Raw genomic sequence first — 15,054 nt, 5'->3', positions numbered from 1 at the left:
TAATTATTTTCAGGAACACTGCTTCTAGAGCACGATTATCCCATTGTTAAGTAGATTGTGTCACTTCAATCAATTCAGTGGTCAGGAAGACATACCCTGAAGGGCTTTCCTGAATAGGCAGCTTACCTATTGAAAGTTTATTGTCTGCTATGTAGCAAAACAAATGTTTAGAGCCTATACAGCCATTTTGTGCAGAGAAAGAGAATGAGCCTCCACATTTTATAAACTCTTTATTTAAACAAAAAGATGACCAGGGTTTGCTGCCTGCTTCCTCAGTCTCTTGAATATCTATCCATGATAGGAGGCCTAGATTCACAAGCTATACATGCCAACTTCCAAACAATCCAGTAAAATTGTTCCACTGAGTAGCATTTCCAAAAACAACGGAAACGAAAACCACCAACACTTGGAACTTGCATAAATTCTTCCTGCTCTGCTTGCATGACTGTGTCCACAAGATTTGGTATGTGTGTGATGTATCCCTTATAGTTTTCCAACACAACACAGCAGCTGGCAAAACTGCAGTGCTCTTCTGACTTTCTACATTCCTTGCTTGCTTGCCCAGACCTCTGAGATGACTCATGCATCAATGAAAAGAAAGCAGGAACTTATTGAAGATACCCCAGAGTTTCCACTTAGTTCCAATCCTTTGGTGTCTTGCTCCTTTTAAGAGCTGAAATGTTTTGCGAAGAGTGAATACTTTAATTGTTTTTTTTAAAACTTTTCTTAAATATTTTGTTGCTTAATAAATGTGTGGAAGTCCCCCCCCCCCTCCACACCAGCTTTCCTTCCACTTGCAATGCCGTCCTAGCGCACGAAGTTCTTGGGGAAGAGCTGAAAGAGTTTGCCTTCCTGGGTCGGCTCGAAGCCGTACTTCTCCAGCTGCTGCAGGCTGAAGGTACCGGCCTTGACGTCCTTCTCGATCTTGGAGGCGACCGTCTGTTGGAAGAGGGCGCGGGCAGTGAGGGGCTGCTCGCTGCCGGCGGGCGCCCGGTAGGAAACGTAAGGCCTCAGCTTGAAGCCGCTCAGGTCCGGCACCACCAGGCGCGGCACCTTCTCCGGCACCAGCTTAAACTTTCGGTTGCACGTTAGGTAGCCCAAGGGGTGCGCGCCGCGGCTCTTGTAGAAAGTGCGCGGGCCCCGCTTGCTCGTCCAGGCGGCCGTGCGGTCTGCGCCGCGCACCAGGCCCCGCGTCACTTCGCTCAACAGCCCCATGGATAAGATAGGCAGGTGCTTGCTAAGGAGAAACGAAGGTACCTGAGCCTCGTTGATCTCTGGCCTACTTTACCTCACAGCACTACTCCCCCTTCTCTCAGGGACACATCAATGCCGCTCGTTCTCATTGGCTAATAAGCACATAGCCAATCGCTGTCTTCCATATTTTCATTTCACCAATTAGGGGATTGGAGGGGAGGTCCAATTCTCTGACAGATTATTGGAGGAGAGGCTCGGGACCAATCAGAGTAAAAATTTACTTAAAAGGGTCTCGGCCTGGAGGTTTCTAGGAAGGAGGGGACGCACAAGGATTACAACCTTAAGGATGATCGCCATTTTGATTGGCCAACGTGACTGCTCTACTTGGGCTGATGGGAAATGTAGTCCCAAAAAAGTCAGAGAGCGCACAAGCTTGGGAAAGGTAACTAGTGTAGTGCGAAACTTTCTGGACGGAAATGACGTTAAAAACCCCAAACGGAAGTAACCCCACTTAACCTCCGCTGTGAACTTTGCCCCTTGACACCGCCCCCGCCCGCAGGGCTCTCTCCTCAGGGAAAAGAACCGTTAGCGCCTCCTCCCCCTTTACCCCCCACCTTTCCATTCTCCCCTCCCCGGAGGCCGCTTTGGCTGCCTGTGGAGAACCCAGCCATGGAGAGCGATGACATCTGCTCCTCCCCTCCGCAGGTACGTGGCCTCCTCCCTCAGCGCGGCTCCCTTGTACGCGCTTCGTTTCCCTTCACGGGCTTCCTCTCCCCACACCCGCGCGGCTTTAAAGGGCTCCCTTGAGAGAGCGGAGGGGGGCAGCCGTCGTCGAGGTTGTGGTGGTGGTTATTTAGGAGCGTTGGACCGGGGAAAATCTGCGTTCAAATCCTCACTCAGCCATAGCCGCTCAATTGGGTGAACTTTGGCCAGTCGTTCTCTTTTAGCCTACCTCACAGGGTTGTTGTGGGGATAAAGTGTGCATGTGTTTGTTGGCTGAAAGGTGAGGGGAGATCACTAGTCGTGGAAGTTACGTTGTTGTTGTTCCATTTATATCCTGCTTATTTCACAAGATTTGTTTGTAGTAAAATGAATAAGACAATATTATTACCAGTAAAACATTTAAAATGACTGTTTAAAAGCATTGAAAAGATAATTGAAAACCATAATAAGTTAAAAGGCAGATATCATTCCCTTCCTTTCAAGGAGTCCATGGTGACAGACACATCAGCCTATTATATAAGCAATTAAACATTATAAAAACAGTTAAAACCACTCTCTGAACTAGTGATGTTTGGGTTGCTATGAATAACATCATTCAGGCATAGTATCACTCAGCCATAGGCATTTTTGCACATGTTTTAAACTCCTCCTGAAAGTTAGTTACAAGGGAGACAGAAGCACCTCACCAGAGAGGGCATTCCACAAATGGGCAACTGCCACAGAGAAGGCCCTGCAATGGATCAATGCCAACCAGGCAGTCTCAGCTTTACATATGTGGCAACATTTATTTTTTTTTAAAGGGCATGGGGTTCCACGAAAAATGACTTTGGCAATCCCACCTGCCATTGAACCCAAAACAGTATACAATTTTGGCTTTAGGTGAGATTGCTGGAACGAACTCCTATGTAAGTTGCAGGCTTACTATACTATTGTATACAGTTTCAAATTCAGAGGCTGTATGCTACTTAATGCAAGTTATTGAAGAGAAGCAGGAAAGGAAGTTGCCTTCAGGTCCTGCTTTAAGATTTTCCTGGAGGCAAGCGCCCTAACTTAGTGCTATAGAATGTGTGTTATATCCAATATTGCTTCTGTTCAGAATAGGTTCATTGAAATTGATGGGCTTGACTAATATTGATTTCAGTGGGTTCACTCTGAGTGGCTAGTTACAATCCTGTTGTTTGTATACAGAAGGTCTTAGGTTCAATCCTTGGAATTTTCAGTTAGGCTGAGAAGGACTTTGGTCTGAAACGCCAGAGATCTGTTGCAACTTAGTGTAGGCACTACTGAGCTGGGTGGACAGATGGCCTGACCTGGTGTAAGGAAGCTTTTCATGTCTCTGTGGACTTTAGATCTGATTCATGATTCTCTTAGGTCCTTAAAGGGTGGCTCTATCAGCTGCCATTCGCCATGATTGCTAAATAAACCTCCATGTTTCATGATGGTCTAACGTGGAGTAGTTCAACTCCAAGAGTACTTGATCCTGGGGGCATAAAACTGGGGAGAATATTGAATTCAATCCTTGCTTGTGAACGTCGTTGAAGGCATTTGTATGGTCTCTGTTAGAAGAAAGCTGGTGCTCTAGTTGAAATTTGGATCTCATACAGCCAGAAAGTTGTCACTTCCCAGGAAGTTGTTTATTTCTCTAACACTGTTTAATATACCAATTCATTTGCAATTATATCACTTATCCTGAGGCACCCACACTTGGCTGCCCATTCACCATTGTGAGAGCATAGAGAGTAACCCCTGTCTTTCGTTCTCACATTTGAATACTGTCCAGAGGCATTTCTGCTGTCTAGGTGTGCTTAGAGCAGGGATAGGAAACCTGTAGCTCTCCAGATGTTAAACTCTTACCTCCCACTAGCCCCTATCAGTATGGCCAGTGGTCAGGGATGATGTGGGCAATAGGCCCAACATCATTGGAGGGCCACAGCTTCCCCATCCCTTGCTTATTGGTTCCACTGTTGATATCCCTGTTTTTGTTCTTGTTCCCCTCTTGCTTCCACCCACCTTTCAGATGGTCCTAATCTTTTTGCTCTTGTATTTTAATATGTCAAATGTCTGATGTTTCATCTGTTAGGGACTACTTTTGTTTACACTGAAAATGCTCCCCCTATGCTGTATGAACCTGCTTCTGATGTGTATCACATATGAACCTAAAACTGAAGTTTGCTTTCTAATTGTCTTGGTGTGATGGCCACAATGTCTTGCCATCCAAGAAAGTGGAACTTTGCTTACTGATGGTTTGCTTACTCATGTTACTCAAACAACTGCACTTACCCCTTTAGTGCTCTTTGGAATTGTCTTTGAGAATGCCTCTGACTGGCCAATCTCTTACCTTTTTCATATTCCTCCTCAAAACCCACTTCTTCTATGAATAATTTGGTATTTACCTGCTAGTTCTCATACTATGTCTTATGCCTGCTAAACCTAAGTGCATGTAACTTCAATATTTGCTTATTCTACCCTTGTATACATGTAACTGGAATAATTGCCTATTCTTCCCTGGTTCAACGCTGCTTCCATTTCCCCCTCCCCCCTTGCCTCTGTTGTCTTTTTTGTGTGACTTTACAAATTTGTAAGCCCTTTAGGGCAGGGACCTGATATCTCGCATTTAATAAAGTGCCATGCACAGAGGTGATATTGTATGATAATAAAACATACAAATGAATGAACCTAATGGTGTGAGTGTGTTTTCTGAGTGTTATCTTTTAGATCCAACTTACTGCTTGAGGAATATTTGGTTTCTAAATAAACATCCTGATAAATAAAATATTGAGGCTTTTCTCCCCCCCCCCCACTACTTGCTGTTTGTCATCTTTTAGATGAACTTGAAGCTGTGTTTAGTACTATACACATTGAGGGTTAGTGTGTGTATTTACCATGCTAATTTGTACCAAGTCTTTGTGGGTCCAAAATAGCTATTTAGATCTTGTCCCAGGTCTCCATGCTGGAAGGGAAGGAGAGGACATCTTAAACTCGCTGACCTCCTTGTTCCAGAATCCAATCACTTCCTCATTTTTGATGAGGCATCCCTGGTATAGATCATAGCATAATAATAATACCACAATAATAATAAACTCCAAGCCAGCTGAGTACCAGCCATCATTATTTTTTTTCATCCTGGCTCCAGCATGAGAGGGGGACAACATCATTTAAGGCAGATGGTTCCCTTCTCTCCCTCCCTAACACAACATTAAAGCAGCTATGAAAGCATTAGCACAGGGTCTGATTTTCCAACTACTTGGATTTTTTTACTCTCAGGGAATGGCTCCAGTTCTCTTTAACTAGAGAGCTCAGCCAACATGTGCTTTGTAAACTCTCATTTAGACACATCTCTGGGGGATGGGGAGCTGTTGCCTTCAATCTGTGTTATACCCTTGGTGTTCTTGTCCTTTAGGTCAACTCCTCAAGTTTAGACCTAAGAACGCAAGTTCTTCAGTTCGTACAAGATCGAATGCAGACTACTATGGTAACGTTTGAGCCTGTGTTTTTGTTTAATTTGGATGCTTATGAATCATAGAATCATAGAGTTGGAATAGACCACAAGGGCCATCGAGTCCAACCCCCTGCCAAGCAGGAAACACCATCAGAGCACTCCTGACATATGGCTGTCAAGCCTCTGCTTAAAGACCTCCAAAGAAGGAGACTCCACCACACTTCTTGGCAGCAAATTCCACTGTCGAACAGCTCTTACTGTCAGGAAGTTCTTCCTAATGTTTAGGTGGAATCTTCTTTCTTGTAGTTTGGATCCATTGCTCCGTGTCCGCTTCTCTGGAGCAGCAGAAAACAACCTTTCTCCCTCCTCTGTGTGACATCCTTTTATATATTTGAACATGGCTATCATATCACCCCTTAACCTCCTCTTCTCCAGGCTAAACATGCCCAGCTCCCTTAGCTCCCTTATGAAAGGCACCAAAGAGCTTAACTGGGTCTTGATCTGGCTTCAGGTTTCTTGTATGCAGTGTCTTGCACTCCCCATTTTTCATGCCATCTTACGTATTAAGGCAGCTATGTTGCCTTTGTGTCTTCTCAGTTGTGTAGTGGTGGCTGGTGGCTGGTGCCCATTGGAACTGGTAGAGCAGAAGGCAAGCAGCCCAATAGTAGGTGGAGCCAGAGCCAATGAGATACAGTACCAGCCAATTCTAGTTTTGTCCTTCTCCTCCTGAATTGGTTCTAAAAGGGCAACACTGTGACTTAGGAGGATGAGATAGCTGACAGGCAGTGCCATCCCCTGGACTGGTTGTAAGTAAGAAGGCAGGACACATGAGGGCTGTCTGGGCAGACTGAGGTTCATGAGGCTGTGCCTCATTTGCTCTAATGGACCAGCCTTTACTATGGTAACCTAATCAGAAGTTCTTTTGTGGGAAAGCTGAGGAGTGTTATAACTTACTCTTTTTTGTGTGGCCCACATTGTAACTGGGCTTGGTGGCCAACTCATGACATTAAGTCACATTGTAACTGGGCTTGGTGGCCAACTCATGACATTAAGTCACATTGTAACTGGGCTTGGTGGCCAACTCATGACATTAAGTCATGACATTCTACCAAGAGGAGGCTTGTGTGCGGCCTTCAAGCTGGGGCTTTCAAAATGTAGCACAGGGTCAGGGACAGTCCCCTGAATCACATTCCGAACTAACCTAAGAAAATTGCTGGATCAGACCAAAGGCCCATTAGGTCAGGATTCTATTCTCATGGTGTTCAGATGCCTGTGGGAAGCCCGCAAGCAGCATATGGGTAGCAGTGCCCTCCTGTTGCAGTGTACCCCATTCATAAATATTTAGAGGCATACTGCTTCTGATCATGGTGGTGACACACAACCATCATGGCCAGTAGCCATTGCTAGTCTTATTTTTCATAAATATGTCTAATCATAAGAACGTTACATGAGTCTGCAGCCGGAATAGGCCATTGGTCTGTCTAGTCCAACATCCCGTTCTTCCAGTGGCCAGCCAGATGCCTGTGGGGAATCCCACAAGCAGAACCTGAGGAAAAGAGCAATCTCACCTTCTGCTATTTCTAGCAAATAGTGTTCAGAAGCATACTGCCTCTTACTGTGGAGGCAGAACATACCCACCATGGCTAGTAGCCATTGATAGAATTATCCTCCATAAATTTGTCCAATCCTTTTTTAAAGCCATCCAAGTTTGTGGCCTTTGCTGCCTCCAGGAGGAGCACACTTCATAGTTTAATTATACATTGCACAAAGAAGTACTTTCTTGTATCTGCCCAGAATGTCCTAACATTCATCTTTATTGGATGTCCACGAGTTATAGTGTTATGAGAGGAGAAAAAAATTCTCTGTCCCCTCTTAAAGCTATCTCAAATTGGCAACCTGTCGTTATGAAGGCCATAATTTCACACTGTGTGAAGAAGTGCTTCTTTTTTCCTGTCCTGAGTAAACCAACATCCCTGCCCTCCAGTTCTAAGGCTGAGGAGGATGGCTGAAACTTGTCACACTCACCAAAGCACAACAGCACAGTCAAGTCTGACAGGCAGTTATGAAATGGTATTTAGAGGGGAAGTGCAAAACTCAAGATGACAAAACAATAAATATAGGGTTGTATCCAATAATGGCCTAAGTGTCACATGTCACTGGCATTTGATTCCCAGAAGGTTGCCCAATAGGGAATGCAACCCTCTGGATGAAAAATGTTATCCACCATGTTTCAGAAAGACAGATGACCCTGACACCTCTCTTGATGAAGGATGGTTTAGAAATCACACTTTAAATAAATGGAACAAATAATAATTAGTTGTTTGGTTGACTTTGCCAGCTGCAACAGATGTTTTCCTCCCCAGAAACGTTGTGTTCCTAGTACGGCTTGAGGAAAGGGCTTAGGTGGAGAAGAATGTCAATGCCTAAGACTCCCCTTGTCTCTTCTTCCCACAGTTAACTGGAATAATCATTGGTGCAACAGTTGCCCTGCTGCTCATTGGGATCGTTGTGTATTTTGTTTACAGGAAGGTGAAGCAATCAAGTAAGTCGGATCACTTTGGTTGAGAGCTGACGTGCTGTCATAGAATTTGGGGGGTTTGTGTGCAGTGTGATCCCATATTAATGCTCAAAAGAGCATGTCAATAAAGCACAGAGCTCCACCACTCACTTGTTGAGTAAGTGTGGGATTGAGTCCAGCTTCTCTTCAGGCCAGAGGAGGTTTCAGTGCTCTCCTTCGGTGCTTTTTATCTATTCAAGATGTGCAGCTAACAAAAACATGCTGTGAATTCTTACTATAGGGGTAACATAAAAAAGCAAACAGCATATTACTTCTTACTTTCTTGTCTTCTTATCTACTCTCCGTTTATGATCAAAAATAGGGGTGGGGAACTTGTAGCCCTCCAGATGTTGTTGAACTACAACTCCCATCATCCCTGACCCTTAGCCATCCTGGCTGGGGCTGCTAGGATTTGGAGTTCATACCTCTGGAGGTAGCATTAAAAACCATCCTATTAGGAGCATGCCCTGGAAGTGTGCTTTCATCATAAACTATGGAAACGTGGTGGTAGGGTCTGGCCTCATTGGGCACCTGGAGCTTGGCTCATGACTCCTCCATGCTGGTCCTCCTGCCTCTTTGCCTTGCTGATGGCACCTGTTTACCTGCCCTTTTCTGAGCATGTAGGTGGTAACAAGAGTGAGGAAACAACACCCTCCATGTGCCTTGGTCTCTCCATCTGGGCAGTTTTATGGATTGGGTCCAGAGGAAATAAGCAAGCAAATAGGCGGTAATGACAGTGGTGAGGAGGGTGTCTACTGAGGGCATCTTGTCAGAAGCCCCCCCACCAAATGTTGGAGCCTACAAACATCTCAAAACATAAATGGGCCTCCCAACATTCTGCCCCAGGGGGAGAGGTTAGAGTATATTGGCCTGACATTTCTCTCCATCGAGGGCAGTGGCTTAGCTGTACAGGGGTAAGCGGGCAAGCTGCGCTTGTGTGTTTTAGGCTCTCACTCTTCACAAAGGGACTACAGGATGATGAGCCTTCTCTCTTTCAGAGCAACCTCAGCCACATGTGCCTCAGTACAGGTTCCGTAAGAGAGACAAAGTCATGTTCTACGGCCGCAAGATCATGCGCAAGGTAAGGTTGCTGGTGACCAGCTGGAGGCTAACAGCAAGCTCAGACTGATGATGCTCTTGTCTTGACATGGGGCTGGCCTTTGCTGGGTTCATCATGCATGTTTCTGTCCCTGCCCCATATCTCTTCTAGAGGTAAAAAAAGTGCTGAAAGATTGGCTTTGTGTCTGTGTGCTGTCCTGGTGAATTGCACTTTGCTCTCCATTGACTCTGCTATAATACTTCTGCAAACCGTCCAGCACCCAGCCCTGTAAAGTGCTTTTCAGTAGGACACCTCTGAAAGGAGGGTGGGGAGAGTCTTTTGAGTTTATGTTCAGCCCTTGTAACTTAACTAGGGAAAGCATCACAGAGAACTCTTAGAATTATGAAGGGGAGGGAGTTTGTAGTTGCTAAGTAACCAGCAACATTATTAATCTGATTGCACACATACAGTGGCACAGGGGAGAATACAGGAGGATCGTGCACAGACATGTATCCCTGGGATTCCCATGAGTTTCCAGGCCCTCTGAATGCAGAATGTGATGGAACTCAAATTGGCAGCTAGAGGGAATGACGGCTGCTTCAACTACTAAATCCCCCAAGTTGTTAAATCTGGGAGCTCAGCAGTCAACCATGAAGCGCTTCTGAAATCCACATCAGTGTTTCTATTGGTAGATTTTTTTTATTAGGGCAGAATGAGCCTGGGAAAATAGGTTAGTAGATTTGCCATGGCAGCCTGCTTTCATTTGCAGTACACATGGCACTCCAATAGATGGTGCTCAATATATTACCATTGTTGCAGTTCCAAGCAGATGCCCTTGGTTGCGAAAGGACCCCCTTCGCAGGTAACGGTTTGCCAACATGCTGCTGAAATATCATCTATCAATAATGCACACGAAGGAGAAATGTCCTCTAATGCTGGAAACTCAGTTATGCCTCCAAAGCCATGGATAGAGAGCATTGTTTGGGAGGAACATGTCAAAATCAAACACACTGCAAATATAAGGCCTTAATCAACCTTGGTCAGCCTGGTACTCTCTAGAGGTTTTGGATTACATCTCCCAGCAGCCACAGCATCCACCAGGGAGTTATTTCTTGAATTATCACAGCTATAAAACTTTACCATTCCATCGCTGGGCTTCTCATTCTTTGGAGAAGGGCTGTACCTCAGTGGTATGCATGAGGCCCCAGTTCAATCCTTAGCGGCATCTCCAGCTAGGATTTAGATAAAGACTTCCCGCCTGAAACCCTGGGGAGTTGTTGCCAAGTCAGTATAGACAATACTGAGCAAGATCTACCGGTAGTCTGACTGGCAGCTTCCTATGTTCATTCTTCCAGTTTGCTCCACCATCTCTTCTTTCTGCAGTTTTCTGCCATCTCCTTTTTCCTCTTTCTGTTATAAGTTGGACCAGGTTGTGCATATCTCAGTTAGGTTTATTCCTTTTAGTGAGTCTACTCTGAGTAGAATTGAGTTGGATGCATTTCTCTGTCTGGAACTTTAGATCAAGGAAATGTCCTGTTTTCCGTTTTTTGCTTACCACCATTGTTTCAGTCCTTTCTTTATTTGTACCAGGGACAAGCTGAGGCTCTAATGCCTTGGGGTTGACTCCAATTAAGTTCTACTTGTGGTAGACACATTAAAATGAATGGATCTTAGTTAGACCTACTTAGGGTAGATTTATTGAAACTAACACTGAATAGAGCCCGTGGTAAAATCCCAGCTTGGTTGCCTTTTTCCTGTATGTTCCTCTGTGGGTTGAGATCTCTTTCCTTCAGGAAACCTTTCTTCCTTTCCAGGTTACAACTCTACCAAACTCTCTGGTTGGAAACACAGTCCCTCGGCAGCGGATGCGAAAGAGGGCCAAAGTATTGTCCTTGGCCAAGAGGTATTGGGGGATGCAGGGACCTGTGGGTTGTGTGAGTTTAAATGGGGAGGAAGAAGATGAAGGGGCCTCTTTCCCCCGATGGCCTTGTTGTGAGGTGAACCAGTTCTGCTTTATTCCCTATAGGATCCTGCGGTTCAAGAAGGAGTCCCCCACCCTGCAGCCGAAGGAGCCTCCACCCTCTCTGCTCGAGGCAGATTTAACGGAGTTTGACGTGAAGAATTCCCACTTGCCCTCCGAAGTCCTTTACATGCTTAAAAATGTCAGGTAAGGGCAAACGTGATGAGAGAGCTGGGTTGGTGGGGGCTGAAGAGAAGCAACTTCCCTGCCATTAAAGAGTTTGCAGAAAGATTGGATTTGACATGTCCTCAGTTTGAGGAGAATAAGGATTGACACACCGGGACCATTTAACCAGCTTGCCATGCTTACCAGCAACGAGCAGGCCAGCCCCTCTAAGAAGTTCATTAGTGAGGCACAGTGGCAGCAATGTCTGCATCCTAACCCCTTGCATCTGGTTTTCTCCTCCTAAAAATAGGCTTTGGGCTGCTCTCTAACTTAGACTAATAGAGGCCGCCGGTGAATCCTTCTGCTGTTGCCCCTGTTACAGGCAACTTTCTGTTTGCACAGGGGTTGCGATTTGGGTCATCACACATGTTGGCAAAGCATGTGTAAGCCCGCCCCACCCTTCCCTGCCCTGTACTGCCCCTGCCCCCTTCTGGGGGTTAAAAATAGTGCACGCATTGGCCGTCATTCGCCAATCAAAACACATGCAAAATGGTCACCACCTGTACTTTCAATGTAGCAGCTGCGGCAACCTCCTGTAGCAGTGAGTTTCCCCCTCTATGGACTCATTGCTGTTTCAGGCCAGGAGCAGGATGACTGGTCCACAAGCTCCTTCTCATCTCTTTCCCTGCAGGGTCCTTGGGCACTTTGAGAAGCCTCTCTTCCTGGAGCTCTGCAAGCATATGGTTTTTGTCCAGCTGCACGAAGGGGAGTACATCTTTCGCCCGGGGCAGCTGGACAACAGCATCTACGTGGTACAGGACGGAAAACTGGAAGTCTGCATCCAAGAAAGTGTAAGGATAGCTGACAGGTCATCAACATACATGGCCAAACACTGCCAGTTAACACAGTATCGAGCAGTAAAGCATATTGGATAAGGAGCAAATAATAACAAAGTCCCCTCTTTGCAATAAAATATTATGATAAAAAAAAACAAAAAAACAAAGTCCCCTCTTTGCTTGGCAGAGTCAGAGTAGGCACTCCTGGGCTGCGGCAGGTGGAGGCATGCTCTGACCTAGTGTAAAGAAACTTCTAATTTTTCTGTTGAGAGGCCCGCTGGTTGTATGATCGGTAGCTACCAAAGTTCTGCCTGTCTTCGTTTAGATCTCATATAACCCCTGTTTTAAAACAGCTGCACTGGTTGCTAGTTCATTTCCAGGCCCAATTCAAGGTATTTAGGTTAGTGTTTAAAGCCCTAAATGACTCAGGCCGCAAACACCTGAAAGGCCGCCTTCTTCCCTACAGACCCTCTTGGGTGATAAGATCAACAGAGATTACTCCCTTAGTTGCTCTTTAGTTTTGGCCTGCAAGAGGGTATTCTCTGCGGCAGCCTTCCCACAGAGATGTACCTGGCACCTTCATTATATATCTTTTGGCAAAGACTAATAAGAATGAGGCGTCTTCCCATCCTTGGGGTGGTGGTTATGCCTCCTAGGTCCTGCAGAGTGTGGGTGGGAGCAAGTCCCATAAGCGTATGCCAAGCTGAGCTTTGTGTTGAAAGTTGCCTCAGCCACAGAGTTTGTGTCTGCCTTATTTCTTCTGCTTTTTTATTACTTGCTTTTCAAGGCCAGTCACTCCCAGAGACACACACAGAGGTCTTTGAACTTAGCTTGTAATTGTGTAGCTGAAATGTGGTCTCATTCTCCCCCCCCCCCATCTGCAATAGGATGGCACAGAGGTGGTGGTCAAAGAAGTCTTGGCGGGAGACAGTGTCCACAGCCTCCTCAGCATATTGGATGTCATCACGGTAAGCCAAAGCCCATGACTCTGGCTCCTGGATGTCTTTATCCTTTGATACAAAAGTGGGGAACTATAGGCCCAGGAGCTGAATGTGGCCTTCTAAATCTCTCTGGTTCTGGGACTGTTTCAGGCCACATCCCTCACCAGCCTTGTGTTACCCTCTCCTTGAGCGTCTTTGCCTGATCATGCTTTTCATTTGCTTGGATGGAGACTAGAGAGGGGTGTGTTTGTGAGTGAACTTTAGGCTTGTAGAATTCCCCCCCTTTTTTTCTTCCTCCTCCTCCTGGATCACTTAGGAGGTTTATTTTGACTTTGTGTGTTAATTTGCAAAAAAAGTTAGACTGCTGAATGTTTTTCTTGCCTAGATGTAGTCATCGGGTCATTTGTGGCTCCTTTTCGACTAGGAAGGGAGAACATGTACTCAGTTTCTTTAATTGTCTGCATTTTACCCTCATAAATTTGCCACAAAGCAAGGCTGGACTCGCCATAGGCAAGTGATGCTCTTCCAGACAACATCACATAGCCCAAATGTCTGCCTGGTGTATTTAAGATAAGTGCATTACTCTAAGCAGCCCTCTGCAAGCCAGAGTCTTTCGCCTCTTTCTCCCTTTGGAGCTGCCAGCAGGGCTTAAAAACTAAGCCTCCCAAGTTCCTGCCCTGGGTTGTGCTTTTTAAAAACAAAACAAAAAAACCTTATGTAATTAAGAATCGATCAGCCAGTTGGGAGCTGAGCAGGATTACTCAGATGGATTACTCCCCCCCCCCCTTCACTAGCTGTGGGAAGAATGTGCTCTGAAGAGAGTTTTTTTCTTGGTGTGGGGTGTGATTCTAGGGGATTCAGGGGTTAGATGCTAGGAAGGTCTGATGATAGTGGAGGCAGAAAGGAGAGAGGGCTTACAAATAAGTACAAAGGAAGTTGCTTTCAAGTAGTGCCAGCTGATTACAGTTTTTGGGTTAGGGAAGGGATGTTGCTATTATTTGTATTGTTTTTCTGTTCCTTATTAATTTATATACTGTATATATACCAAAATGGCTTCTAAGCAGGTTTTTTTCCCCTTCCAACTATAGTATCAATTAAAATACATGCTAACAATTCCATTGGGGGCACTAAAACTTCCTTAATTTAACACACACAAGAAAACAAACTATTAAAAAAGTTTGTTTGTTTGTTTATGACATTTATATCCCACCTTTTCCCTACAAGAATCTCAAGGTGGTACACGTGGTTCTCTCCCTCCTCATTTAATCCCCACAACAGCCCTGTATCTTCCTGGTCCTATTCTGACACTCTGACCATTGCACAACACCAGCTCTCAAAATCCATTCCTCGATACATAAACTCCACATGGACTGGTGGCAGCCCTCTAGAGTTTCAGGCAAGGGCATTTCCCAGCCCTACCTGGAGATCCCATTGGGGATTGAACCTGGGACCTTCTGCATGCAAAGCAGATCCTGTACCACTGAGCTACGACCCCTCCCCAGTTATTTCAATAATGATAATTATGATAACAACAACTAAAGGTAAAGGGACCTCTGACTGTTAAGTCCAGTTGCACTGGACTGATTGCTGTTCGCCCATGCGCAGGAGTGGTGATTGCCATTCACACATGTGCAGAAGCAGGCAATCGCCACCCGTGCACAACGGCGCCTCTCCCAGCGACCTGTTTCGACCTCTGGACAGACCTCCGGAATGGATTATGGTCGCAAATAGAGGTTCCACTGTATTTCCTTTTTGTCAATAATTGTAATGTATATTTTATGTTATTTGTAAATGTTTTATTTACAATTAAGCAGCATGTACATTTTTGCAATAAATAAAAATACAAAATTACTGCATAAATATTTATTGTTAACATTTGATTTAAATGGTACTGAACCTGTTTCCCAGATTTACCAAAGTGTTAAGTGGAATACTTGTTAAGGGAATACTTCATTTTAATTAGAGTTCTCTCAAATTCCTGGAAGGGCAAGGCATAAACTTTTACATGAAATGTCTTCCTTGTTAGGGTCATCCTGCCCCATATAAAACAGTTTCTGCTCGGGCGGCGATGCCTTCGACGATCTTGCGCCTCCCAGCCAATGCATTCCAGGACGTCTTCCAGAAATATCCTGAGACCCTTGTTAGAGTTGTGCAGGTGAGGCTGGTGTTGTTATGGGAGGGAGTCCTCTTAGCTTTAAGG

The 15,054-nt window shown here is 45.3% G+C and overlaps 2 protein-coding genes across 6 annotated transcripts in view; one reads left to right on the top strand and one right to left on the bottom strand.

Annotated features, from left to right (window-relative positions):
• Nucleotides 1-213: 213 nt before the first annotated feature.
• Nucleotides 214-1,508, bottom strand: MRPL41 (mitochondrial ribosomal protein L41). Its single transcript, XM_028714206.2, has one exon. The coding sequence runs from the start codon at nucleotides 1,213-1,215 to the stop codon at nucleotides 808-810; it is 408 nt and encodes a 135-aa protein (XP_028570039.2). The 5' UTR covers nucleotides 1,216-1,508; the 3' UTR covers nucleotides 214-807.
• A 201-nt stretch (nucleotides 1,509-1,709) lies between these two features.
• The window catches only part of PNPLA7 (patatin like domain 7, lysophospholipase), a 97,748-nt gene continuing 84,403 nt past the window's right edge, over nucleotides 1,710-15,054 (top strand). For 4 of the 5 annotated variants that reach the window (XM_077922565.1, XM_077922562.1, XM_077922563.1 and 1 more), the window contains exons 1-9: nucleotides 1,710-1,899; nucleotides 5,318-5,389; nucleotides 7,811-7,898; nucleotides 8,912-8,994; nucleotides 10,767-10,855; nucleotides 10,979-11,119; nucleotides 11,769-11,928; nucleotides 12,801-12,881; nucleotides 14,881-15,009. In XM_077922565.1, coding sequence (XP_077778691.1) covers nucleotides 1,864-1,899; nucleotides 5,318-5,389; nucleotides 7,811-7,898; nucleotides 8,912-8,994; nucleotides 10,767-10,855; nucleotides 10,979-11,119; nucleotides 11,769-11,928; nucleotides 12,801-12,881; nucleotides 14,881-15,009 — 879 coding nt within the window. In that variant the 5' untranslated portion in view covers nucleotides 1,710-1,863. The remainder of the gene's footprint in view (nucleotides 1,900-5,317; nucleotides 5,390-7,810; nucleotides 7,899-8,911; nucleotides 8,995-10,766; nucleotides 10,856-10,978; nucleotides 11,120-11,768; nucleotides 11,929-12,800; nucleotides 12,882-14,880; nucleotides 15,010-15,054) is intronic. The other variant, XM_077922564.1, reaches the window with a different exon arrangement.

The sequence above is a fragment of the Podarcis muralis genome, chromosome Z (genome assembly GCF_964188315.1).
Source record: "Podarcis muralis chromosome Z, rPodMur119.hap1.1, whole genome shotgun sequence".
NCBI classification, from domain to species: Eukaryota; Metazoa; Chordata; class Lepidosauria; order Squamata; family Lacertidae; genus Podarcis; species Podarcis muralis.
Note: the sequence above shows the minus strand (reverse complement) of the source record. Positions and strands in the feature narration are given on the sequence as shown.